This window comes from Mustela putorius, unplaced genomic scaffold (genome assembly GCF_011764305.1).
Source record: "Mustela putorius furo isolate JIRA1106 unplaced genomic scaffold, ASM1176430v1.1 tig00003875_pilon_pilon_pilon, whole genome shotgun sequence".
Lineage (NCBI taxonomy): Eukaryota > Metazoa > Chordata > Mammalia > Carnivora > Mustelidae > Mustela > Mustela putorius.
In genome coordinates this window covers 5,419,422-5,444,672 of record NW_025422026.1, presented here as the reverse complement: position 1 = coordinate 5,444,672, position 25,251 = coordinate 5,419,422, and the positions used below count along the sequence as shown (strand labels likewise).

General features: G+C 49.9%; 1 protein-coding gene across 4 annotated transcripts; it reads right to left on the bottom strand.

The window, feature by feature from the left end:
• Nucleotides 1-657: 657 nt before the first annotated feature.
• RCCD1 (RCC1 domain containing 1) lies at nt 658-25,185 on the bottom strand. 4 transcript variants are annotated; one of them, XR_006602691.1, is made up of 9 exons: nt 24,673-25,185; nt 23,256-23,460; nt 22,775-23,171; nt 22,476-22,597; nt 20,502-20,600; nt 20,072-20,242; nt 19,537-19,566; nt 12,509-12,626; nt 658-2,561 (listed from the first exon to the last, which is right to left on the bottom strand). XR_006602691.1 is itself a non-coding variant. In XM_045067323.1 (8 exons), the coding sequence occupies exons 2-8, from the start codon at nt 23,428-23,430 to the stop codon at nt 18,813-18,815; spliced, it is 1,167 nt and encodes a 388-aa protein (XP_044923258.1). In that variant the 5' UTR covers nt 23,431-23,460; nt 24,673-25,185; the 3' UTR covers nt 18,148-18,812. The 4 variants fall into 4 exon arrangements, 2 of the variants coding, with proteins under 2 accessions (XP_044923258.1, XP_044923259.1); XR_006602692.1 differs by lacking the exon at nt 19,537-19,566; XM_045067323.1 differs by lacking the exons at nt 658-2,561; nt 12,509-12,626 and adding an exon at nt 18,148-18,985.
• Between the last annotated feature and the right edge of the window lie 66 nt (nt 25,186-25,251).

The following is a 25,251-nucleotide window of genomic DNA, read 5'->3' as shown; positions in this document are numbered from 1 at the left end:
TGTTTTTTTTTTTTCCAAATCACTGTTTGGTCAGTTTGGTCTGTGGAAAACAAAAGACTAAAAGAACATACAAGAAATTTTTAGTCAGGAGTGTGATTTTTATATCCTTTTATGCACTTAGTTCTAAATAGAAAATACTTTTTTTTTTTTAAGATTTTATTTATTTGTGAGAGAGAGCGAGCGCGAGCACAGGCAGACAGAACGGCAGGCAGAGTCAGAGGGAGAGGCAGTCTCCCTGCGGGGCAAGGAGCCCGATGTGGGACTCGATCCCAGGACGCTGGGATCATGACCTGAGCTGAAGGCAGCTGCTTAACCAACTGAGCCACCCAGGCGTCCTGAAAATACTTTTTATTTTGAGAAAAGTATGAGACCAAAAGTCCAACTCTTGATATATAAAGGGGCTGAAACCCTATTAGGAAATTTCTGGCTCCACTGTTGTCCGTCCTTAACAGGATTAGCTTTTATAGGGTGAGGCTGCCTGGCCTTTTGGTTTTTTAACAGCCTTTATTTATTTATTTATTTTTTTTTTTTTAGATTTTATTTATTTATTTGACAGAGAGAAATTACAAGTACACTGAGAGGCAGGCAGAGAGAGAGAGAAGGAAGCAGGCTCCCTGCTGAGCAGAGAGCCCGATATGGGGCTCCATCCCAGGACCCTGGGATCATGACCTGAGCCGAAGGCAGCGGCTTAACCCACTGAGCCACCCAGGCGTCCCAAAAGCCTTTATTTTGATTAGAAAATACATATTTGTACACTTGGATAAATTTTTATATCGCCCCAATCAAGTCCTGTTTTTCTAGGTTTTGCGACCATCTCCCAGTCTGCGGCTTCTCTTTCATTCTTTTAACGGTGTTTCTGAAGAACAGACAGTTAACTTTGATGACATCCCATTTTTCTTTAGATTGTAGGTGTGTTCTAAGAAATCATTACCCAACCCAAGAGGTAATGGTTTTAAAAGTGTAGGTTTTGTGTTTCTGTGTGTGATCCATTTCGGCCGTCTGTGTTCATGTGCGTGGCTCCAAGTACGACCACCTATGGATGCCAAGTTGTCTAGCAACAGGAGTTGAAAAGCCTTTCCTTTCTCTACCGCATTGCCCCTGTGCTGCTGTCAAAAATCAGTGCATCCATCTGTCCTGATTACTAAAGACTTAATATTAATTCTTGAAATCCGGTGGTATTAGCTTTCCGATTTTACTTTTTTGTTTTTTCCATTTTTAGCATTTAAAGTAGGCTCCACACCCCATGTGGGGCTGGAACTCATGACTGAGATCAGGAGCCGCACGTTCTACCTACTGAGCCGGCCAGCAGCTTCGACCTTCTTTAAAAGTCACTTTGGCTGTTCTAGGTCCTCTGCATTTTCATAGGAATTTCAGAATCAGCTTGTCGGTTTCTACAAAAAATCGATTATTGAATCTATAGATCAGTTTAGGGATAACGGACATCTCTGTCCATTTCCTTAGGTTTTCTCTCACGGACTCTAAAGCTCATACGTACAGATCTTCCGCATCTTTGTCAGATATATTCCTAAGTGTTTCATATTTCTCAAGGCTACTGTGATATTTTAAAATTCCAGTTCCTGGTTGTTGCCTGCCTGCCAGAATACAGTTGAGCTCTCTATACGGCTCTTGTATCCTGCTGGCTAAACTCACTTATTAGAAGGATGGGCGGCACCTGGCTGGCTCAGTGGGCGGAGTGTGCGACTCCTGATCTCAGGGCTGTGAGTTCGAGCCCCATGAGGAGCGCACAGATTACTAAAGAAGGAAAATGATCATCTTCACAAATTGGCTCTGGGCACACTCCTGCATGGCTTAGCCGTGAGACGACTCTGGAGACTTCTCCACTGCTTCATCACGTGGAGCCTAGAGACGGCCAGAGTGAAAGCCTGAGGTTTTCTCAGGCTTTTCTGAGCGTCTACGCCAGCCCTACGTGCGGACCGAGCTTTCTCCGGTCTCCGTACACGGGGGAGCTTTAAGAGGCCTTCACCTACGTACTTCCTTTCCCGACGTCCCTCTTCCCAGGCTTTTTGGCACGTCTGTTGCCTGTCCCGGCTGTCGGCCCTCGTCCAAGCTGCTGCAGCCAATTCTTGTGTCCTTAAATACTTCTGGCCTGAGCCACTGAGCCTTGGATACACGGACTCTGGCAAAGGCAGGCCAGCTCTTACACCAGTCTTTCAGGGAAATGCCAGAGGTCAAAATCCAGTCACAGTTCTTTGAAAAGGACTTTATTTCTCCCGCTGGTGCCACAAACATGCACCAAAAACGCGAGCTCTTGTCCTCATTACCGGCCCCCGCGACAGGTGTGGCGGGCCGGCGAGGCAAGATGTCAGCGCGCTTACCCGCAAAGCATCAGCTTCTCCCTCTGGTCGCTGGAAGGTTTTGACGATTTCTGGAGCTCTCAAAAGTGGACTCTGCCGTGGGGCGCCTGGGTGGCTCAGTCATTAAGCGTCTGTCTTCGGCTCGTGATCCCAGGGTCTTCGGATCGAGCCCCGTATCAGGCTCTCTGCCGGGTGGGAAGCCTGCTTCTCCCTCTCTCTGCTTGTGTTCTCTCTCTCACTGTGTCTCTGTCAAATAAATAAATAAAATCTTAAAAAAAAAAAAAGTGGACTCTGCCAGTTTCTGCCAGTTCATCAGCTGCTCTTGTGAAAGGCAGAGCCCAGGAGTTCTACGCCATTTTCAGTGACATCTCAGTTCTCAATGTTTATGCACATAAAACAGCGTCAACATACACAAAGCAAAAACCGACAGAACTGAAAGGCAAAGATGGACAAATCTACCAGATTAAAAATAGTCAAGGCTCTAGAAGAAACGAATCCCACCAATAACCAGCTGGGCCTGATTGCAGACCGCCACCCAGCAACCGCAAAAGAAAAGGAAAAAAAAAAAAGAAAACACGTTCTTTTGTAAAGTGCATACGGAATAGTCACCAAAATAGGCCACATTCTGGGTCATAAACTATAGCACATTTTTAAAAAAAATTTAAAGACTTCTAAGAGCCTGTGTGCACAGAGGGGCAGAGGGAGAATCCCCAAGCAGAGCCCCTTGAGTGTGGAGACCAATGCGGGGCTCGATCTCAACCCATGAGGTCACGACCTGACCCAAAAGCAAGAGTTGGATGGACACCAGAGCCACCCAGGCATCCCACATTTTTAAGAAAATTAAGTGATCAAAATGTTCTCTGACCAGAAAGGAATTAAACCACAGCAGCCAAAAACCCTTTCAGAAAATGTCCAAATATAATCTTTAAAAAAAGAAAAAGTTTCAAGTGAGATTCACAGATATTTTGAACTGAACAAAAATGAGGCACCTGGGTGGCTCAGTGGGTTAAAGCCTCTGCCTTCGGCTCAGGTCATGATCTCCGGGTGCTGGGATTGAGCCCCGCATCGGGCTCCCTGCTCGGGGTGGCGGGCGGTATTCAACAGCGAGCAAGCACGAGGCTTGGCGGGGCAGAGGCAGGGATGCAGGTCTCGAACTCGGGATCCCAAGATCAGAACCCAAGCCAAAGTCAGACATTTAACTGAGCTACCCAGGCAACCCTCACTCCTAGGTATCGATACCCGATTGGAACATGTCCGCACACAAATACATATATGACTGCTTACATTATTCGTAACAGCAAAAAAGCAGAAATCCTTCAACTGTTCATCAGCTGACGCAAGGACAAACGAAGTCTATCCATGCAACACTGCAGCTGTGGGAGGAACACATGCGACAACACAGACGAACCTTGAAAATGCTGTGCTAAGTCAAAGAACCCCGACACGGAAAGCCGTACATTGTATGATCCCATTTATGTGAAACATCTAGAATAGGCAAATCATAGAAATAGGAAAGGAGAGCAGTGATCGGGGCTAGCGGTAACAGGCAGTGGTTGCTTTGGGGGCTTAGGAGAATGTTCTGAAACTAGATTGTGGCGATGGCTGTTGCACACCATTGCGAATGTACTAAAAACCACTCCGTTGTGTAGCTTAACACGGTGAATGCCACGGTATGCAAACAGTATAATTTTCAAATTCTATCACTGTAATCTACCATATTGATGAACCAAAGAAGAAAATCCACACGATCCTATCATTTGATGCAGAAAAGCATTTGACAAAATTCATGATAAAAACTTCCAGAATGGGGTGCCTGGGTGGCTCAGTTGGTTAAGCAGTTGCCTTTGGCTCAGGTCATGATCCCAGGGTCCTGGGATCAAGCCCCACATCAGGCTCCCTGCTCAGCGGGGAGCCTGCTTCTCCCTCTCCCTCTGCCTGCCCCTCTGCCCACTGTGCTCTCTCTCTATCAAATAAATAAAATCTAAAAACAAAACAAAACAAAAAAACTTCCAGAACATTGGGGAGGATGTACGTTATGGTGAGTGCTGTGAAGTGTGTAAGCCTGATGATTCACAGACCTGTACCCCTCAGGCAAATAATACATTATATGTTAATTTTTTTTAAAAAAAGACAAAAAAAAAGTTAGCATAGCAGGACTGAGACTGCCAGCTTAGAAATGTATGCTTGCAAGGTCAGCCTCTGGCTGGCATCTGGGAATTCAGCTCTCAAAAGAGTCTCTAGCTTTAGGGGTGGCTCGATGTGCCTAGACTGCTTGTGTGGGGCACTATGTCTTAGGCTGAACATCTGCTTCCCCGCTGGGAATTCCGTATATGGTAAGCAAAGGGTGCCAATGCGAGAGCCCCCCATAAACCTTGTGTGCTGAGTCTCTAAATGGGCTTCCTGTGGGCAGAAGCTCTGCACAGACATTGCTGTATTTTCACTGCTGGAAGAGTGGGTTCTGGGTGACCCCTCCTGTGAGGGAGGAAGCCCAAGTAAGCCTGCACGTGGGTTCTGTCAGGCTTTGCCCGTTTGTCTCCCTTGTGACCCAGCTCTGTACCCTTACTGTGTCCCTGTACTAAAGCTCCGCTACGGGTACCGCTGTATGCCGAGTTGCAAAGGTCCTAAAGAATGGCCACTAGGGGTCGCACTGGGGGTTTCTACCGCATCCTTTAAGTCCAGTGTCCTCTGTAAATGAGCAGGGACAGACTCTCCCTCAGGCTCAAAGAATCAAGCATAGAAGCTTACAGCTTGTAGAGACTTACTAAATGAAAATAAACTTTATCTAAAATTTAAAAAAACTTCCAGAAAATTAGGGAAAAAAGAATGTTTCTTTACGTGATTAATGAATGGCATCTACCAAAGTCAACTCACAGGTAACACAGGATGACTCAAGGCTGCCTGCCTTCCCCCGGAGCTCACAAGCAAGCGGTCTCCTCTCACTACGCCTGTGGAATACGATCCGGGAACTCTGAACCAGTGCAATGTGGCAGGAAGAAAGACACGACGCACAGACTGGAAAGAAGACATTAAACCACCTTCATTCACAGACATCATGAGTGTATGGATTCCAAGGAACCTACAAAACGCTCCCATTGGTCTAGCAAGGCCGTGTAACACCAGGTTAACCTACAAAATCAACCTCATTTGGAAACACTAGCAATCAACAATCGGAAACTAAAATTTGGAAAACAGCACATAAATAACTCCAAAACAACAAACTAGACCTAGGTATAAATCAAACAAAACTGATATTAGCCTCTGCGGAAAGCTGCAGGATACCGATGAAAGAGAAAAGCCTGAGGAGATACACGATGCCCTTGGAGGGGAACATCTGCTCTCCCCCAGCGATCTGTACGTCTAAGGTGGGGCCATTCAAAATCCCAGCGGAATGTTTTTGGTAGATACAAACATGTTAGGGTATGGAAACAGAAACTAGAAAAGCCTAAGAATTTTTAAAAGAACCAACTCGGAGGACTCTCCCATCTAATTTGGGGCTAGTTCTACAGCTCCGGCAGCCAAGGCAAAGCAGCGTTGATTGGTGAAAGGACGGAAGCAGGTCAGTGAACAGACCGGTGAGTCTGCGGGCGCCTGGGGGCTCCGTGGGTTCAGCCGCTGCCTTCGGCTCAGGTCATGATCTCAGGGTCCTGGGATCGAGTCCCACATCGGGCTCTCTGCTCGGCAGGGAGCCTGCTTCCTTCTCTCTCTCTCTGCCTGCCTCTCAGTGTACTTGTAATTTCTCTCTGTCAAATAAATAAATAAAATCTTTAAAAAAAAAAAAAATAAAAAATAAAATAAACACTGGTTGAGACTTAGTGTTTAGATCTTTGATCTAAGTTTTGCCTTGGGAGGAGCGAGGCAAAGGAGAGCCGTTTGGCTGTGGCCGTCCGGTGGTTCAGCAGCGTCTGCTGGGAACACGGCCCTGTCTTGCCTTCGCGCCTTCTCCGGGAACCATTTCACCACCGTTTTGTGAGTCTTCGTAGACTCACTGTTTTTTTCTGTCTTTTTTTTTTTTCTTTAAGATTTTATGTATTTAACAGACAGAGATCACAAGTAGGCAGAGAAGCAGGCAGAGAGAGAGGAGGAAGCAGGCTCCCTGCTGGGCAGAGAGCCCGATGCGGGACTCGATCCCAGGACCCTGAGATCATGACCTGAGCCGAAGGCAGCGGCTTAACCCACTGAGCCACCCAGGCGCCCCAAGAACAGAAAATACTCATGGTATTCGGCTGGGCAGAGTTCTTCGGACATCAAAAACATCCATAAAAGGAAACAATGGCAAGACGGACTCGAGCCACTTTTAAGACTTGGCTTTGCATAAGATACTGTTAGAAATGGAAAAGGCGGACCACCAACTAGGACAGAGTATTTGCACGTCATGGATCTGATGAAAGAGACCTGTATCTGGAATATATTTAAAACCCCCCAAAATAGTCAAAGGAGGGGCGCCTGGGTGGCTCAGTGGTTTGGGCTGCTGCCTTCGGCTCGGGTCATGATCTCAGGGTCCTGGGATCGAGCCCCGCATCGGGCTCCCTGCTCCGCAGGAAGCCTGCTTCCTCCTCTCTCTCTCTCTCTCTCTGCCTGCCTCTCTGCCTACTTGTGATCTCTGTCTGTCAAATAAATAAATAAAATCTTTTAAAAAAATAAATAAATAAAAATAAAATAGTCAAAGGAAACAACTGGGGGAGGGGTGCAAGCCCTATCAGGACAAAATACCCTGGGGCGCTGGGGGGCTCAGTGGGTTAAGCCTCTGCCTCTGGCTCAGGTTGTGGTCTCAGGGTCCTGGGATCGAGCCCTGTGTGAGAGCCTGCTTCCCCCCATCTTGCTCTGCCTGCCTCTCTGCCTACCTGTGATCTCTGTCAAATAAGTAAATAAAATCTTTAAAAATATATATATATATATCCTATAGCGCATCTACAGTGTAATGTGGTGCGGACCAGCAGATCAGAACAGAAAGTCTAGAAATAGACACGAATACATACAGAACCCAGGTACAAGATCATGGTGCCACCTCTAGTCACTGGGTGAGGCTTAGCTGCCTGAAAAAAGATACAGATTAGGTAGAGGGTAGAATGACGGTTGCTGGGGGTGGCTGTGTGTGGCTGGGGTTGGGGACTTAGTGTTAAATGGGTATAGAATTTCAGGAGAAAATTAAAGTAAATGTGAATGTACCTAATACCACGGGACTATACACTTAAAAATGGCTGAGTGGTAGATTTTATTTTAAGTATATTTTACCACGGGAAAAATAAGTAAAGACACCACAGTCAGGAAAAGTTTTTTTTCTTTTTTTAAGATTTTATTTATTTTTTGACAGAGAGATCACAAGTAGGCAGAGGCAGGCAGAGGGAGAGGGAGAAGCAGGCTCCCCGCTGAGCAGAGAGCCTGATGTGGGGCTCAATCCCAGGACCCTGGGATCATGACCTGAGCGGAAAGCAGCCGCTGACTGATTGAGCCACCCAGGCGCCCAAAATTTCTTCAATCACATATGTGCACACACACCCATTAACCATAAAGGGAAACGCTGATAGAGCTGGTAATAAGCACTTCTGTTGATCAAGGTAAGTTATTTGCAAAACATGCTGAGCATTCCCGGGCACAGAGTAACATTTAACACAAACTAGTGAAACCAAACGTACCATACAGACTGAAAAGCCAGCGGGGCAGACAGCAGTCTCCACACATACCCATGAGGGACTTGTACCTAACATACCTGAAGAACACAAATCACTACGAAAGCTGAAACAGGCACTTTAAAACAGAAAAACTCCACATGGCCAATAAATAAATAAAAAGCTGCCCAACCTCACTAGTACTGGGGGAACCTGAACGGAAACTACTGCCTGTCCGCCTGGTGTTTGAGCCACTATGAACCCCACTGGGGGGCGGGGGTGGGGTGAGCTACACAGTCCTCTGGTAAAGAGAGCTCGGCCACCAGTTCTACTCTGAATATTCTGCAGATGAACTTGGACACATGCACACGGTGTGTGATCAACAACCAGAAACAAGAATGACCACGGGAGCAGATTCTGGGAAAGGGCCGAGTCGGACGTCCCCGTCTCCGGCCCTAGACAACCATGGCGCTACTCAGCAGTTGGGTGTAACTGTTCGGGAACTCGAGTTTGCTGAAGGCCTGCCGCCTGCAGGGGAAGGCTTGGATGGTGAAAATGGTGATGAACTTGGGGCAGCAGCCTGCCCCCACCCCCACCACCCTGCAGCAGCCGTCCACATCCTCCCCAGGCAGCCGGCACACAGCTTCTGAGAGTCAGGGCGGGAGAAAGGAACCTGCCCTCCAGACAGCAGGCGTCTGGGCTCGGGCTGCTGCTCTGATTGCAGAGGCGCAGAGAGACAGGCAGCCAGGGTCATGGCATGTCCCTGTACTGTTCCAAGCCTGTCCCCACTCTGGTTCAAGCGCCTTCCAGGAGATTTAAAGGGTCCGTGCCTTTCAGTTCCCCCTTCATTTCTCACTTTTCACCTTTCACGGGGGAGCCAGACATTAAAGACGGGCACCCTGGGGGCGTCTGGGTGATGCGGTCAGTTGAAGGTCAGACTCTTCGATTTCGGCTCAGGTCGTGGGTGATCTCAGGGTCATGAGATGGAGCCCACGATGGGGGGAAAAAAAAAACCCACCCTCAGCAGGGGGTCCGCTTGAGATCCTCTCTCCTCTCTCTGCCCCTCCCCTGCCACCACACAAGCGCACTCTCTCAAATAACAAATACATCTTTAAAAAAAAAAAAAAGCCTGGCATATTCCAAAACTTCTGCATATGTGGGGAAAACCAGAAAGGGATGGCCAAGCCCAACAAAGGCTTAGAAAAGACAGAAGAAGACAAAGTTTACACCTCAGGCTGATTCCTGGTACAGAAACCGCTTACATCAAAAAGAAAACAAAAATAACAAAAAACAGCAATCCTTGGAAAGGGGGAAGAATCCAACTTCCAGAGTTAGCACAGGCTCAACAAGAAGTCACAAGGTACACAGAGAAATAGGGAAATACGGCCAATCAAACGAAAAAAATAAAGGCTCCTGTCCCTGAAAAGCTTAATGGCAGGCATATTTGACAAAGTCGATTTTTTAAAAAAGATTATTTATTTACTTGAGAGAGAAGGAGCAGGAAGAGGGTTAGAGGAAGAGGAAGACTCCCCACTGAGCGGGGAGCCTGATGCGGGGTTCAATCCCAGGACCCGGAGACCATGAGCCGAAGGCAGATGCTTAACAGACTAGGCCACCCAGGTGCCCCGGGCAGACTTTAAAACAACAGTCTTCTTCTTCTTCTTTTTTTTAAATTTTTTTAAAATGATTTTATTTATTTATTTGAGAGAGAGAGAGATAGAGAGTGAGCATGAGGACAGAGGTCAGCAGGAGAAGCAGACTCTGCCGAGCAGGGAGTCTGATGTGGGACTCAATCCCAGGACTCCAGGATCATGACCTGAGCCGAAGGCAGTCGCTTAACCAACTGAGCCACCCAGGCGCCCCTCCTTCTTTTTTTAAAATAAAGATTTAATTTATTTGTTTGACAGAGAAACAGACAGACAGAGAGGGAACACAAGCAACAGGGGTGGGAGAGGGAGAAACAGGCTCCCTGCTGAGCAGGGAGCCCAATGCAGGACTCGATCTCAGGACCCTGAGATCATGACCCGAACTGAAGGCAGAGGCCTTAACCCACTGAGCCACCCAGGCACCCCAAGAAAAACAATTATTAATGTGAAAGGTAGTTTCACTGTACCTTCAGTTTGTTAACTCCAAATCTTATTTTCTACAGGATTTGGGAGGCTAATGCATCTAAAAGAATTATTACCTTATGTTCTAAGCACATGTTGTATAAAGATGTAATCTTAGGACACTGACGACAAAGCAGTGGGGACAGAACTATAAAGGAGCAGAGTTCTTCTATGTTACTAAAGTTAAATTGCTATAAATTCAAATTAGAATGTTGTAATTTTGATATTAAATGTAATCCCCACAGGAGCCACCGAAGAAATAGCTATAAAGTCACATAAAAGGACATGAAGAAGAGATTTAAACATTTCACTACAAAAAAATCACCCTAGGGGCACCTGGGTGGCTCAGGTGCCTTCAGCTCAGGTCATGGTCCCAGGGTCCTGGGATCGAGACCCACATCGGGGTCCTAGGATTGAGGCCCGAAGCAGGGAGCCTGCTTCCCCCTCCCCCGCTCCCCCTGCTTATGTTCCCTCTCTTGCTGTGTCTCTTTCTGTCAAATAAATATATATTTTTTAAATCACCCTAAACACAAAAGAAGGAATGCGGGAAATAAGGGACAAGAAAGTGATAGTGTGGACAGAAGACCAATAGCACAATGACAGGCGACAGTCCCTCGTCATCAGTAATTTCAGTGGAAATAGGTTATATTCTCTAATCAAAAGACAGTGATTGCAGGGCGTCTGGGTGGCTCAGTTGCTTGACGCCTGCCTTGGCTCGGGTCATGATCTCAGGGTCCTGGGATGGAGTCCCTCTTGGGCCTCCCAGCTCAGTGGGAAGCCTGCTCGTCCCTCTGCCCCTCCCCCTCGCTCTTGCTTTCTCTCTCAAATAAAATCTTAAAAAAAAAAAAAAGACAGCAGGGACGCCTGGGTGGCTCTGTCGGTTAAGCCGCTGCCTTCGGCTCAGGTCAATATCCCGAGGACCTGGGATCAAGTCCCGCATCAGGCTCCTTCCCAGCAGGGAGCCTGCTTCTCTCTCTCTGCCTCTGCCTGCTGGTGTTCGCTCTCTGACATATAAATAAATAAAATCTTTAAAAAAAAAAAAAAAGACAGCAATTGGCATATGGATAAAAGCATACGTCCAGCTGTACGCTGGGTACAAGGGACTCACTTAAGGTCCAAGATAAGCACAACGGTGACTAGACGGAAGGAGCTGTTCCAGGCAAACGGACAGCGAGAGGGCGGGAGCTCTACCCATATCAGACAGACCGGACCTGCCATCACAAAGGTACAGGACTCAGAAAAGAACATTACATAATAAAGGACTCCATACAGCAAGAAAACATAACAATTACAAGCATTTTCACACCTAATGACAGACCATCAAAATATGTGAAGCAAAAACTGACAGAATTGAATGGAGAAACAGGTTTTTTATCAATCCATGACGTATTATCGGTTGCAGGGGTACAGGTCCCTGACTCATAAGGCTTCTAGAACACCCAGCGCTCATCTAGAACACCCAGTGCCCCTCCCCCGCCTACCCCAACCCCTGACCCCCTCCCCTCCAGCAACCCTCAGTTTGTTTCCTAAGATTAAGTCTCTTATGGTTTGTCTCTCTCTCTCTGGTTACGTCTGGTTTCATTTGTTCCTCTCTTCCTGGATGATCGTGGGAGAAACAGCTCTACAGGAACTTCGGAGACTTCAATCCCCCGCCCACGGTCATGGACAGAACAACCAGACAGCAGGAAACAGAGGACTTGGCGGCACCGTAAACCAACTAGATCTGACAGACACGGGCACGGTTCCCTGCCCAGGAGCAGCACACGCCTTCTCAGGTGCACACGGACAGTGTCCACAACACACCATGTATCGGGCCACCAATTAATACTCAAAGATCTCACACACAGCCATTCCTACCAAAATACCAACAGTATTTCTCACAGAGCTGGAACAAGCCTAAAGTTTGCATGGGACCACAAAAGACCTGGCTAGCCGGAGCAATCTTGAAAACCAAATCCAGACCAGCGGTATCACAATCCCAGACGTCGGGTTATCTTACGAAGCTGCAGTAGTCCGAAGTACGGTCCTGGCACAAAAACAGACACATAGGCTAATGGAACGGAATGGAAAGCCCAGAAATAAACCCACAATGATACGGTCAGTTACTCTTTGACAAAGCAGCAAAGAATGTCCAATGGGAAAAAGTCTCATCAACAAATGGTGATGGGGAAAAAAACAAACAAACAAACGGTGATGGGAAAACTGGACAGAAACATACAACACCACGACAACAGTGCTGGACCCCTCCCCTTCATCACACACAAAAATAAATGCAAACTGGATTAGAGATCTCAATCTCAGAAACTATAAGAATCCTAGAAGGGAGCACAGGCAGCGACGCCCTTGCACCGTAGCAACGGCTTTTCTAGAGACGCCTCCTGAGGCAAGGGACATGAAGGCGAACACAAACTACCTTCACTAAAATAAAAAGCTTCCACACAATGAAGGAAACGAGCAACGAAACTAAAGGACGACCTACCTCCGAAGACAACACGCACATGGCCAGCAGACGCACGAGAAGATGCTCGACATCACTCAGCATCAGGGAGACGCAAGCCACGACCATAACGAGAGATCCCCTCACTCCGCCGGCACGGCTGGAATCAAAAAGACAAGAAACAGCAAGTGTTGGCGAGGGTGTGGTGAAAAAGGAGCCCCTCCATTGGTGCGGCCACTGTGGAAAAGAGACCGTCCTCAAAAAGTTAAAAATAGAACTACCTTACTGAGTATTTACCCCAAAAATATAAAACCATGAATTTAAAGGGGTATATGCACCCCTATGTGTACAGCAGCATTATTTACAAAAGCCCGAGGGTCCAATGATAGATGAATGGATAAAGAAGACTGGGGGGGGTATATGGAATGGAATATTACTCAGCCACGAAAAGAATGAAATCCTGCCATGTGCAACAACGTGGATGGAGCTAGACAGCATCAGGCTAAGTGACCTAAGTCCTTCAGAGGAAGACAGATCCCACAGGATTCACTCATATGTGGATTTTAAGAAACGAAAGAGCCAAAAAAAAAAAAGACCAAGAAAGTGACTCTTAACTGTAGAGAACAAGCAAACAAGTGGTTATCATGGGGGGTGTGCAACAGGTGAAGGGGATTAAGAGTGCGCCTATCAGGTATCAGGACCAGCACGAGTAATGGATGGAATCGCTCAGTCACCACACTGAACACCCGAAACTCGTACTCCACTGTGTGTTAACTATGGAGTTAAAGTTGGAGTTAAAGTTAAAAACGTAATAAAAATAAAGATATCATACACCGCATCCTCTCTGACCACAGCAGGATGAAATTAGAAATCAGTACAAAGAAAAATGAAAATTCACAATATTGTGGAAATCAAACGATACATTTCAAGCAACCAATGGATCGAAGAAAAAATCACGGGGTAAATTAGAATACAGAGACTAATGAAAATGAAACACAATATTCCAAAACTCACGGGCCACAGAAAAAGTGGTGCTGAGGGGATTTATAGCTATAAATGCTCCCATTTAAAAACAAGAAAGAGGGGAGCCTGGGTGTCTCAGTGGGTTAAGCCTCTGCCTTTGGCTCAGGTCATGATCCCAGGGTCCTGGGATCGAGCCCCGCATCAGGCTCTGAGCTCCATGGAGAGCCTGCTTCCTCCTTTCTCTCTGCCTGCCTCTCTGCCTACTTATGTTCTGTCTGTCAAATAAATAAATAAATTTTAAAAAAAAAGTAAATAAAACCTTTAAAAAATAAAAACTAAAAACAAGAAAGATCTGAAGTCAACAATCTAATTAAACATAACTAGAAAAACAAAAAAGAGAGAGAGAACTGAAGCCAAAGCAAGCAGAAGGAAGGAAATAGTAACGAGCACAGCACAGATAAATGATTTGAGAAAAGAAAAACAACAGGGAAAAACCAATGGAACCAAAAGCTGGTTCTCCAAAAAGATGAATAATATTGACAAACTTCTATGCGGACGGACTCAGGGAAAAAGAAGACTCAAATGACTAAACTCAGAAATGAAAGTGGGGACATTACCACTGATTCTACAGAAATGAACGAGATTTTAAGAGTACTATGAAAAATTGTACGCTAACAAATTGGATCACCTCAATGAAATGAGAAAACTCCTAGAAACACAAAACCTATAGAGACTAAATCACGAAGAAATAGACAATCTGAATTACTATAACTTACTATAACTAGTAAGAAGATTAAATCAGTAATCAAAAATCACCCAACGAAGAAAAGCCCAGGACCTGAAGACTTCCCTGGTGAATTCTACCAAACATTTAAAGAACTACTACCGGGCACCTGGGTGGCTCAGTGGGTTAAGCCTCTGCCTTTGGCTCAGGTCATGATCTCAGGGTCCTGAGATCGAGTCCTGCATCGGGCTCTCTGCTCAGCGGGGAGCCTGCTTCCTCCTCTCTCTCTGCCTGCCTCTCTGCCTACTTGTGATCTCTCTCTGTCAAATAAATAAATAAAAATCTTAAAAAAAAAAAAAATAAGAACTACTACCAGTACTTCTCAAATTTTTCCAAAGTATTTAAGAGGGGAGAATGCTTCCCAACTCGTTCTATGAAGCTAGCATAACAATGACATCAAAGCCAGACAAAGCAAGACAAGTTAACTACAGACCAGTATCCCTTTTGAACATGGATGCAAAACTCCTCAGCAAAATACAAGCAAACAGAACTGAGCAGCATTTTAAAAGGATTATATACCATAACCAAAGGGGATTTATTATTGGAGTACCAGAACGATTGATGTAATACACCACATGAACAATATGAAGGGGAAAAAAACCCACATGATCACCTCAATCAATACAGAAAAAGCATCTGACAAAATTCAACACCCTTTCATGATACAAACACTCAATAAAATAGGAGGGGAAATAATTCCCCATAATAAAAACTATATAGAGAAAACCCAAAGCAAACAGAATACTGAATGGTGAAACACTGAAAACGTTTCCTCTAAGTTCAGGAATGAGACTAGGACGCCCATTCTCACCACTTCTATCTAGCACAATACTGGAAGTCCTAGTCAGAGCCATGAGGCAACAAAATAAGTAGCATTCATATTGGAAGAAAAGAAGTAAAACCATCTGTCTGTGGAGACTATGACCTTACATATAGAAAATCCTGGCATCTGGGGCGCCTGGGTGGCTCAGTGGGTTAAGCCTCTGCCTTCAGCTCAGGTCATGATCCCAGGGTCCTGGGATCGAGCCCCGAATCGGGCTCTCTGCTCAGCAGGGAGCCTGCTTCCTCCTCTCTCTCTGCCTGCCTCTCTGCCTACTTGTGGTCTCTGTCTGTCAAATAAATAAATAAAACCTTTAAAAAAAAAAAAAAAAAGGAAAAAGAAAATCCTGGCATCCACAAAGAAACTGTTGGAGTAAATGAATTCAGCAGAGGAGGAGGATACAAAGTCAGTACACACAAAAAAGGATGCATTTCTGGGCGCTTGGGTGGCTCAGTTGGTTAAGCAACTGCCTTCGGTTCGGGTCGTGATCCTGGAGTCCCGGGATCGAGTCCCACATTGGGCTCCTTGCTCAGCGGGAAGTCTGCTTCTCCTGCTGACCTCTCTCTCTAATGCTTGCTCTCTCTCTCAAATAAATAAATAAAATCTTTAAAAAAAATGCATTTCTATAGGCAAATAATGTACAATATGAAAAGGAAAGTATAAAAATAATTCCATTTACAATAAAATCAGAAAGAATAAAATACTTAGGAATTAACCAAGGTAAAAGACATGTACAATGAAAACTACAAAATGCTGCTGAAAACAATTAAAAACATAAATAAATGGAAAATAGAAATACATCCCATGTTCATGGATTGGAAGACATAATATTATTGATACCAACACTACCCAAAGTGATCTATAGATTCAATATGATCCCTATTGAAATCCCAATGACTTTTTTTTTTTTTTTTGCAGAAATAGAAAAACCCACCCTAAAATTCATAGGCAATCTCAAGGGACCCCAAATAGCCAAAATATTCTTGAAAAAGAAAAACAAAACTAGAGGACTCACACTTCCTGATTTTATTTTTTTTAAAGATTTATTTGACAGACAGAGATCACAAGTAGGCAGCGAGGCAGGCAGAGAGAGAGGAGGAAGCAGGCTCCCCACTGAGCAGAGAGCCCGATGTGGGGCTCAATCCCAGAACCCTGAGATCATGACCTGAGCTGAAGGCAGGGGCTTAACCCACTGAGCCACCCAGGCGCCCCACACTTCCTGATTTTGAAACCTACTAGAAAAGCTTCAGTAATCAAACAGTGTGGCACGGGCATAAGGACAGACATACAGACTGATGGAACAGAGCAGAGAGCCAAAAGTAAACCGTTGCATATGTGGTCAGATGATTTGTGACAAGGGTGCCACAACCATTCAGGAGGAACAGAACAGTCTTTTCAACAAATGCTGCACAGAAAACTGGACAATCACACACAAAAGAACAAAGTTGGACCCTTAACTAATATCATATATGTAAATTACCTCATAGTAGGTCAAGGATCTAAATGTAGGACCTAAAACAATAAAACTCTTGAGAGAAAACATAGGATAAAAGCCTCATGACGTTGGATTTGGCAATGACTCCTTTAATAGGACACCAAAAGCACAGATGACAAAGGAAAAACAAATTGAACTTCATGAAAATTAAAGTGTTTTATTTGTTTCTTATATCAAGAGACCCTGTTAACAGAGTAAAAAGGCAATCCACATTGGGGCGCCTGGGTGGCTCAGTGGGTTGAAGCCTGTCCCTTCAGTTAAGGTCACTATCCCAGGGTCCTGAGATAGAGCCCCGCGTAGGGCTCTCTGGTCGGCAGGGAACCTGCTTCCCTTCCTCTCTCTCTGTCTGCCTCTCTGCCTACTTGTGATCTCTGTCAAATGAATTTAAAAAAAAAAAAAAAAGGCAATCCACAAGACAAAATATTTCAAAATCACATATCTGATGAAGATTTAATATACAGAACACATATGGAACTCCTAAAACTCGACAACAAAAACAATTCAAAAAACAGCCAAAACCTTTGAATAGGCATTTTCCATAGTAGATCTATGAATGGCCAATGAGCACATGGAAAGCACTCGACATCACTAAACATTAGGGAAATGCAAATTTATACCACAGGGAGATAGCATCTTAGACCCATTAGGATGGTCATTATGGAGAAAAACAGACAACCAGTATTAGGCGAGGCTATGGGAAAATTGGAACCTTATACACTGTTGTAGGAATTAAATACGGTACAGCCTCCATGGAATACAGTACGTAGGCTCATCAACAAATTAAAAATAGAATTACCGGGCGTGTGGGTGGCTTCGTGGGCTAAAGCCTCTACCTTCAGCTTGGGTCATGGTCTCAGGGTCCCGGGATCGAGCCCCGTATCGGGCACTCTGCTCAGCAGGGAGCCTGCTTCCCCACACCCCACCGCCTGCTTCTCTGCCTACTTGGGATCCTCTCTCTGTCAAATAAATAAATAAAATCTTAAAAAAAAAAAAAAGGTAAAAATAAAAATACAATTACCAGATCACCTAGAAATTCCACTTCGGAATATATAACCAAAAGAACAGGAAACAGGGTCTCGAAGAAACATCTGCACACGTAGATTCATAGCATCATTCACAGCAGCTAAAACCTGGAAGCAAGCCAGTACCCATCAACCAGTGAATGGATAAACAATGTGGTCAGTGCTGTGATGGAAATTCTGGAATCTGCTACAACACAGATGAACCCTGAGGACCTTCAGCTAAGTGACATAAGCTAGTGACACGAATGATGATTCAGAACAGTCAAAATCAGAAAGACAGAAGGTACCATGGTATTGGCCAGGGGTAATGGGTGGGGAGTGGCTGTTTAACAGGTAACAAGTTGTGCAAGATGAGAAGAGTCCCTGGGGTCAATGGCGGCGGTAGTTGCACATCAATGGGCATTTAATACTGAGACACACACTGAAAAATGGTTAAGGCGGTATATTTTTTTATGTGTACTTTATTTTTTAAAGATTTATTTGACAGATCAAAGCAGCCAGAGAGGCAGGCAGAGAGAGAGGGGGAAGCAGGCTCCCCGCCGAGCAGAGAGCCCGATGTGGGGCTCGATCCCAGGACCCTGGGATTATGACCTGAGCCGAAGGCAGAGGCTTAACCCACTGAGCCACCCAGGCGCCCCTTTTATGTGTATTTTAACTCAATAAAAGGAAAAATGACCACCAACAGAAGAATATACAATGGGGTATATTCACACGACGGAACACGGCAGGACAGTAAAAATGAATGGACTGCAGAGCACAACACGGACGGATCATACGGTGTTGAAAGAAGAAACACGACACAAAGGGACAGCCACAGAGGGACTCCAGTCACATAAAATCCAAAGCAAACAAACTAAACTCTACCGAATGTGGACGCAGTGGTACAATCCTAAGTGAAAACAGGTGAGGAAAGATGACCAAGACGACCCCTGCTGGTCCCCAATCTCCACACGACCTCAAATCACCCCGGGTCAGCTGGGGGAGCTTGGCGATCTGCCCACACCCCCAGGCTCCCCGCCCCAGAGCTTTGGATTTCATGGTGTCTGCCCTGCTGGCCTTGGCCATGCCCTTCCAAAGCTCTTTAGGCGTGTCCAACACGAGGACGAAGTTGAAGACGGGGCTCTAGGGCAGGGCAGGAGGGCTGTGGCAGGGAGGGCAAATGGGGGGCATCTGGGGGGCATCTGGGGGGCCGGCAGAGGTTTCCTTGGCTCGGGGGTGCTTCACGGGTGTAAGTGTGCCATCTACTCTAGCGCACGCGCACTTCACACCCGTGGCTGCGGCTGTCCACTCTCCTGTTTCTCCACAGCGTACACGTAGGTGTTCCAGAGCCCACAGCTCACGGCCCTGACTCGCAGTCGCTTATCTACAAAATATTCCACACGGCGGGGCCGATCCAAGCTGGTCGTGTCCTGGTGGCCAAGCTGTCCATATTTACCTAAAGTGAAGGGAGCCCCTTGGCCCTCCTCTCCTCTGGGCCTTGGGGCTCTTGCCCTCCAGGAAGAGAGGGAAAAACTCAGGCCGCCCCGCAAAGTGCAGGGTTAACCCACCACTCTGGGCGCTCTGCTCTGGTAATTCAGGAGCCCAGAGCCACAGAGCCTCCGGGACCGGCAGGACACCCCCACCCCCAGGTCCCCAAGAGGCGGCTGCCACCAACCACACCAGGCAAGACGATGTTCCAGCTTCTCGGCTCCGAACTCCAGACATTCAGAACAGAAATTTTTAACTTTTTTTCCTCCCCAGTGCCAGACCAACAGATGTGTCCTAAATGCTGCCTAAGTACTCTCTCAAGACAATTCTTCAGAAAGACCCACAGGAAGCACGAACATCCGCTTCGCTCCTGTGTGGACTCGGACTCCGAGCGCCAGGCTCTGTTCTAGACCAGGGCCCGCAGCACTTCTGTCCCAGACGTCCCAGGGCTCAGGCCCTCTATGCCCTGGTCCCTTCCTCCCCTGGCTTAAACGTCACACAAGCAAACCTCTTACTTACCCCAGCCCCAGGTGTAGAGCTCCCCAGTTCCTACAACCAGAAGGACAGTAAGGGGCGGTCACAAGGCAGTTGTCTAGCATGGCCTGCCACAGTCCCCAGCCAGCACCTTCCAAGTGTCCCGAGCTCTGCCTGGCAGAGCACAGCACCTTCTCCAACAATAGTCTCCGCGCAGCCGCGGCCGGGGCGGGAAAGGATCCGGGTGCAAGAGGTTTACCTTCCCGTATGCCAGTGGATGGGCCTGCCTCTCACAGCGGCTCAGGGGTCTTAGCAGCTGGACCGGGCAGGCCCCGTGCTCAGACCGAACGGCCACCGACACCAGCCTCCCCGCAAGAGGAGGGGCCTCCGCGGCCGGACAGCTGGGGGGGCACCTGTCCAAGCCCCAGAGGTTGGGGCTGTTTTCGTGGAGGGAGGCGGCCACTCAGTGCTTGTCAGAGACACCTCAAGTACAGGTTTCTGAGGGCATCACAGCCTTCTCTGCGGCGCCAGCTACGGGACAGGCAGAGGGACTTCCGGCTGCCCGCCCTGCCCTACTCACTTGTCACCACCGCCGTGTGCCGGGAGCCACAGCTGGCCTGGGCTGCCTCCGCGCCCTGGGGCAGATCCAGTAAAGCGGGGAAGGGCTGGATGGCTATGAAGGGGGCCGGGGCTCCGTCCTCACTCCCCACCGTTCTCCTCATGTTGGAGTCACCTTCGTGCGGCCTGCCGGCTTCAGAGAAGCAGTGACAGTGGGGAGCATGGTGACGGCTAGGCGGAGCTCTGGCTGCACCTTAGCCATGGGGGGTGGGGGCGCTGCGGACGCTGACAACAGCCCTGCCATACCCCAGGCCTCCCCAGAGCCCGGAGTCCCACAGAGGGACCTGGGGTCCCAAGGACGACCCATGTCCCTTCCAAGCACTCCAAGGTCTCGGCCGGCATGTGGCCAGGGGTCGGAAGGACAGAAACACGTGAAGAAGACGGACCCTCACCTTCCCTGGCAACAGTCTTTCCATCCTCTGCCAGGCTCCTGGCGGGCAGGGCCAGCTGCCCGGATTCATTCCAGCCCCAGACATAAATGTCCCCCGTCTCTGAAAAAGCGACAAAGGGGACCCATTAAACAGTCTGTGAACTGCATCGTCACCCTCCTAAGCCCCCCTGAATCCACCCAAATGCCTTGTATACCCACCAGCTCCCCGGGGATGACGAACGCCTGCCTTGCCCAAGGCGACACGCCGGGCAGTGCCTCCGGCGGGCCCCACAGCTTTCTGGTTTTACAGGCTCCCTTCCCCCTCAGATGCTTTCCTTGTCATCCTTTCTTCAGAGTCTCCTGGACCTTCCTTTCCAGTTTCACTTCTTCACTTTGTTGCTAAACCGCCCCCTCCCCACCTCCCACGTGTGAACCAAACAAACGCCATCTTGCACAAAGCTGCCACCACGACAGCTCGGAGACCTGAATGAAGCCTTCTTGAGAACAGCCCCCAGCACACTTTCTCTTTTTAAATCACACAAGTAACAACCCTTAAGAACGCCCTGGTAGCATGAGGTCCTTGGATCTGTTCTGGAAATGGGACAACACAGAACTAATCTCGAACATTCTCCTCCTGGGCGGCCCCCAGCACGGAATCCCAGACGCTAGGGCTATAAAAGCAGGTCTGACCGGAAGGGCGTGTGGTTGCAGCCCTGTTGCAGCCGCCCAACAGGAGTCCAGAAACTCCCTTAGTAAACCGTTTCTTGTCAAGCTGGACCTGTGGGCCTTTCTCTTTGGTCTCCAGCTCCTTGGGAAGTCGCTTCACATAAGCTTCCCTTTCGCGGAACACCCAACCACACATGCTTCAGAAATGCATGCCTGGAAATTCCCAACGGCCTCCCTTTCAAACCCACGGAGCCCACGACACCCCCTTGCTTAGCCCTGGCCACCACAGGCCCCACCAGAGGCCTCTTCTGGAAGCTCTGACCTTCCTTGCCTCTCTCGTAAAAATTACCCATGACAGCAGCTAATTTTTATCAAGTGTTTACTTGGAGCCAGAACTTTAAGCACTTTTCAAATATAACCATTTAATTCTCAGAAGAGCCCTACAGAGAGCTATATGACAACATGCCTATTTTATTCATGAAAAAACAGGGGGCACGAAGAGGTGAAGTGCTCTGCCCAAGGTTAGAAGGGGCAAAGTGATGATCTGAACCTAGGAAGCTCGGTCTCCAGCGTCTGTGCTCCGAACACTGTCGTGAACTCAAAACTTCCAACTTCTTCCGGCCTGAAGTGTGAGACTTGCCATCTGGCTGTTTCTAGTCCTGTGTTCCCTTCCCTCCAGCCCACGCGTTTTCACATCTGTCCGCGAAGCCAGTCTCCTGACAGGAGACTAGGGGTTGGTGGTGTAGGCACATGTTTTTTAAAGCTGCCCCCACCCCCGCAGATAGAAGCGTCCAGAGCCCAGCCAGAGCCCCAGGTGCAGACCCTTACAAAGACCACCTGCTCCCTGCCTGGGAATCAGCTGCAGCTGCATGGCCTGCCAGGGCGGTGGACATAGGATCCCAAACGAGGGTCTCCGTTCTGGGCTCGCCCTCACCCCCATCCTCCTCCCTGTGCGCATCTGTGGGGCCACTGTGTGCCGCACATCACAGCCACCTGACCCCCTGCATCCTTTCTTGTCCGTTCTCCTCAGCTCAGCTGCCCCCCACCCCTTCCTGCGCCCTTGCAGAGTGTTTTAGGAAGGTAGCCGGGCTGGAGGGGAGGGATGGGAGAGGCGGGGAGGCCAGCAACAGAAGACAAGGGCAACAGTCCCGTGGGAGCGCATCATGGCAGGGCAGAGAGAGGGCTGAATCTGAGAGGCGCCCAGGAGTCCTGAACCGCAGCCCGATTAACATGGGATGAACTTGGAAGGAGGTCTGCCTAGACCACCCGCCCACACTGGAAGAGGGGGAAGAAGGTTTGGAGCCTAGAAGACCTTGAGTCTGTCACTTACCGCTCACACACACGGAGTGCCAGCCACCCGCGGCCACCTCAGCCATGGGAAGGCCCTGCAGCGCCTCCAGCAGCCTCGGCTCCGGCGTGGCCTCCAGAGTCCCGTGGCCCAGCTGTCCGTGCCTGAGCGAGGGAGAGCCCAAGCGGGTCCCCCACCCCTTCCTGCCCCAGTCACACGCAACGGGTCCCCAGACCGCCACTTCCCACGCTCACCTCCCCCTCGGGACCAGGTTTATCTGCCCCCATCCCCGCCCCGCCCCGCCCCCGCCCGCGGGCCCCACGCGGCCACGCCCCTCTCACCTGCCCTGGCCCCAGGAGAACACCTGGCCCGCCTCGTCCAGCAGCAAGGCGTGCTCGCCGCCCAGCTCCAGCCGGCGCGCCCGCAGCTCCGGGGCCAGAGGCCGGTAGAAGGGCGGCCGCGGACTCACGTAGGCGCGCGCGCCGGGCAGCAGGGGCAGCGCCCGGGCCTGGGGCTTCCCGCCCGCGGCGTCTTCCTGCCCGGCCTCCGGCACCAGCGTGTGAGTCCACAGGGGCTCCCCGCGCAGCGCCGAATCCGGCGCCCAGGCCTGCAGCTCCGGCCCGGGCCCGACTGCCGGCCCGGCGCGCAGCACCAAGAGGAGCGCCTCCGAGGCCCACGCGTCCCTGCAGCCGCCAGCCGCGCCGCCGGCCGCGCCCGAAAGTTGCAGTTGGCCTCCACCTGCGGGAGCGAAGGGCTGGCTGGGGGGCGGCCGGACCACGCACCCGGGGCGAGGGCGGAAGTGGGGCGGAGAGGGGCGCTCACGGGTCACGACGGCGGTGTAGCTCCAGCTGGCGCTCACGCGGCAGACGTCGGCGCCCGGGCCCGGTGTCGCCAGTGGCTCGGGGCTGTGCACCTGCCGCCCGCGCCCCGAGCCCAGCGCCTGCCCGAAGCCGCAGAAACCGAAGCCGAACCAGGACCCCCGGCGCTCCTCGGCCATGCTCGGGCCGCGCCCTCTGCTGGCCGCCACCTGAATGGGGTGGGAGGCGGAACCGGGTTAGGAATCCCACCAGACTGAGGAAGATTCTGGGCCGACTAGAATGGGGACACTTGCCCTGTCTTCCCTTTAGCTCAGGGAAACTCATTGTCCCACAGACTGGGCCCCAGGTACTTAAGTGTCCTCTCCCTTAGGCGTTGTCCTAGGATCTGTGCACCTCCAGCTCCCAGTGTCAGGCTCATTATCCCATGTCATCTTGGGAACCAGAATTACCCCCATTTGACAGAAGAGACTCCTAGAGAAAGTAACCCTCCCACAATCACACAACTTAGGACCAAGAGGGGCAGAGGGCTGAAATCGAGGCCCACCGGCTCCATACAATAGTGCTCTTCCCACCAGGGCAAAACAGAGCGTTTGGGAGACAGCGCCCTGTGCGGCTTCGCCAGCCCCAGGGTTCACGTGCTTCCCTCTGCAGGGAGCGGTGCCCGTGTCCTTGGTCCATCACTTAAACTTTCTGAGTGCAACTCAGTTTCTTCAGTTTTACAAAGGCACGGCACAGGAGAGGGCGCCGCCTGCACGTACCCTGTAGAACCGTGTGGAACAGATGGAAATAAACGGTTCAGGTCTGGCCCATACCACGACGGGCACAAGGTTAAGTCCTGGCTTATTAATGCAGGGCTTAGAGTTTATTTTAGAAAGTCCAGTGGTACTTACTAGTTCTCAAGAGACCTATACACAATTTCAGCCGGACCTCACCTAGTCACTTATTCGTTCTACAAGCATTTACTGATGCCGTCCTTTGGGCGGATGAGAGAGACGGCTGGCTGCACCCAGAGAGCTCACACGTAAATGGGGAGACAAACATACAGTCCCGCGTCCGCGGTTACAAAAGCAACACCGCTTTTTCCATTCGGGGTGCCTGCAAAGCTCCTTGACCCGTACCTGGGCTCCTAACCCCTTCCGTGCCCAGTCCCAACCCAAGGGGGCCTCTGACCTTTGATCTGGACCCTGTGCCCTCCACCCTCCTCGGGCAGCTCCTCCCGACCCGCAGTCACGAGGGAGGAAAAGCGGGGATGCAGACAGAGTAGCCGCCCGGGACCCAGGGGCGCTCCGCCGCGGAGGAAAGGTTTGAAGAGCAGCGGACCGGGCCAGGCGCCCATTGGCTGCCGCAGCCTCCCCGGGCCAATCGCCGGCGAGGGCGGTGACGTCACCGCCAGGGGCGGGCAGCCGCAGGGCGGTGCTCACCTCCGTACCCAACTCTTTATCCGTAGTCCCGCCCGCCGCCCGTCCCGTCCGCCGCGCGTTTCGTCCGATCGAGGTCGACCCGGCCCTAGAGCCTGCGCTGGGCCGCTGCAGCCTCGGGTGTGAGGTCGGGCAACCTCCGGAGGGCGCGGGCCCGAGGCAGAGGTGGGCCGGACGGGGTCGCGGAGCTTGGGTTAGAATCCGAGCTGCAGAGCTGGCGAGGAGCGACCGCGGCGACGCGTGCACCCCGCCATTCCTCTCAGCCCGGGTCGGCCGCGGCTCACGACCCGCACGAGAAGGACTCAGAAGAAGCAGGAAGCAGCCGTCCTAGGCGCCTCGGCGAGTTTGGCCTCTCTTTGGCTCGGAGCCTGTCACTCATCTCTGCGAGCCAATGAGCTTCACTCTCGCTCCCAGAGCAGAAGCAAGCTCTCGCGGCTCTCCGCCCCGGCAGGTGGTGGAGCTCCTGCTGTCACCGGGACGAGCTACAGGATTTTTCCTCGAGGGGAAAGCAGGCCCCAGATGCAGAGCACTGCCCGAGTGCAGGCCACTGGGAACTCGCAATACAAAGACAAGAGTGTTGAC

What these genes read in the sequence shown, in the direction of transcription:
- RCCD1 (XM_045067323.1), bottom strand. Translation starts at nt 23,430, where the DNA reads ATGGCCGAGGAGCGCCGGGGGTCCTGGTTCGGCTTCGGTTTCTGCGGC. An exon ending in CTACACCGCCGTCGTGACCC is followed by an intron (nt 23,172 to 23,255) that starts GTGAGCGCCCCT and finishes TCGCTCCCGCAG; the next exon opens with GTGGAGGCCAACTGCAACTT. An exon ending in TTCTCCTGGGGCCAGGGCAG is followed by an intron (nt 22,598 to 22,774) that starts GTGAGAGGGGCG and finishes TCCCTCGCTCAG; the next exon opens with GCACGGACAGCTGGGCCACG.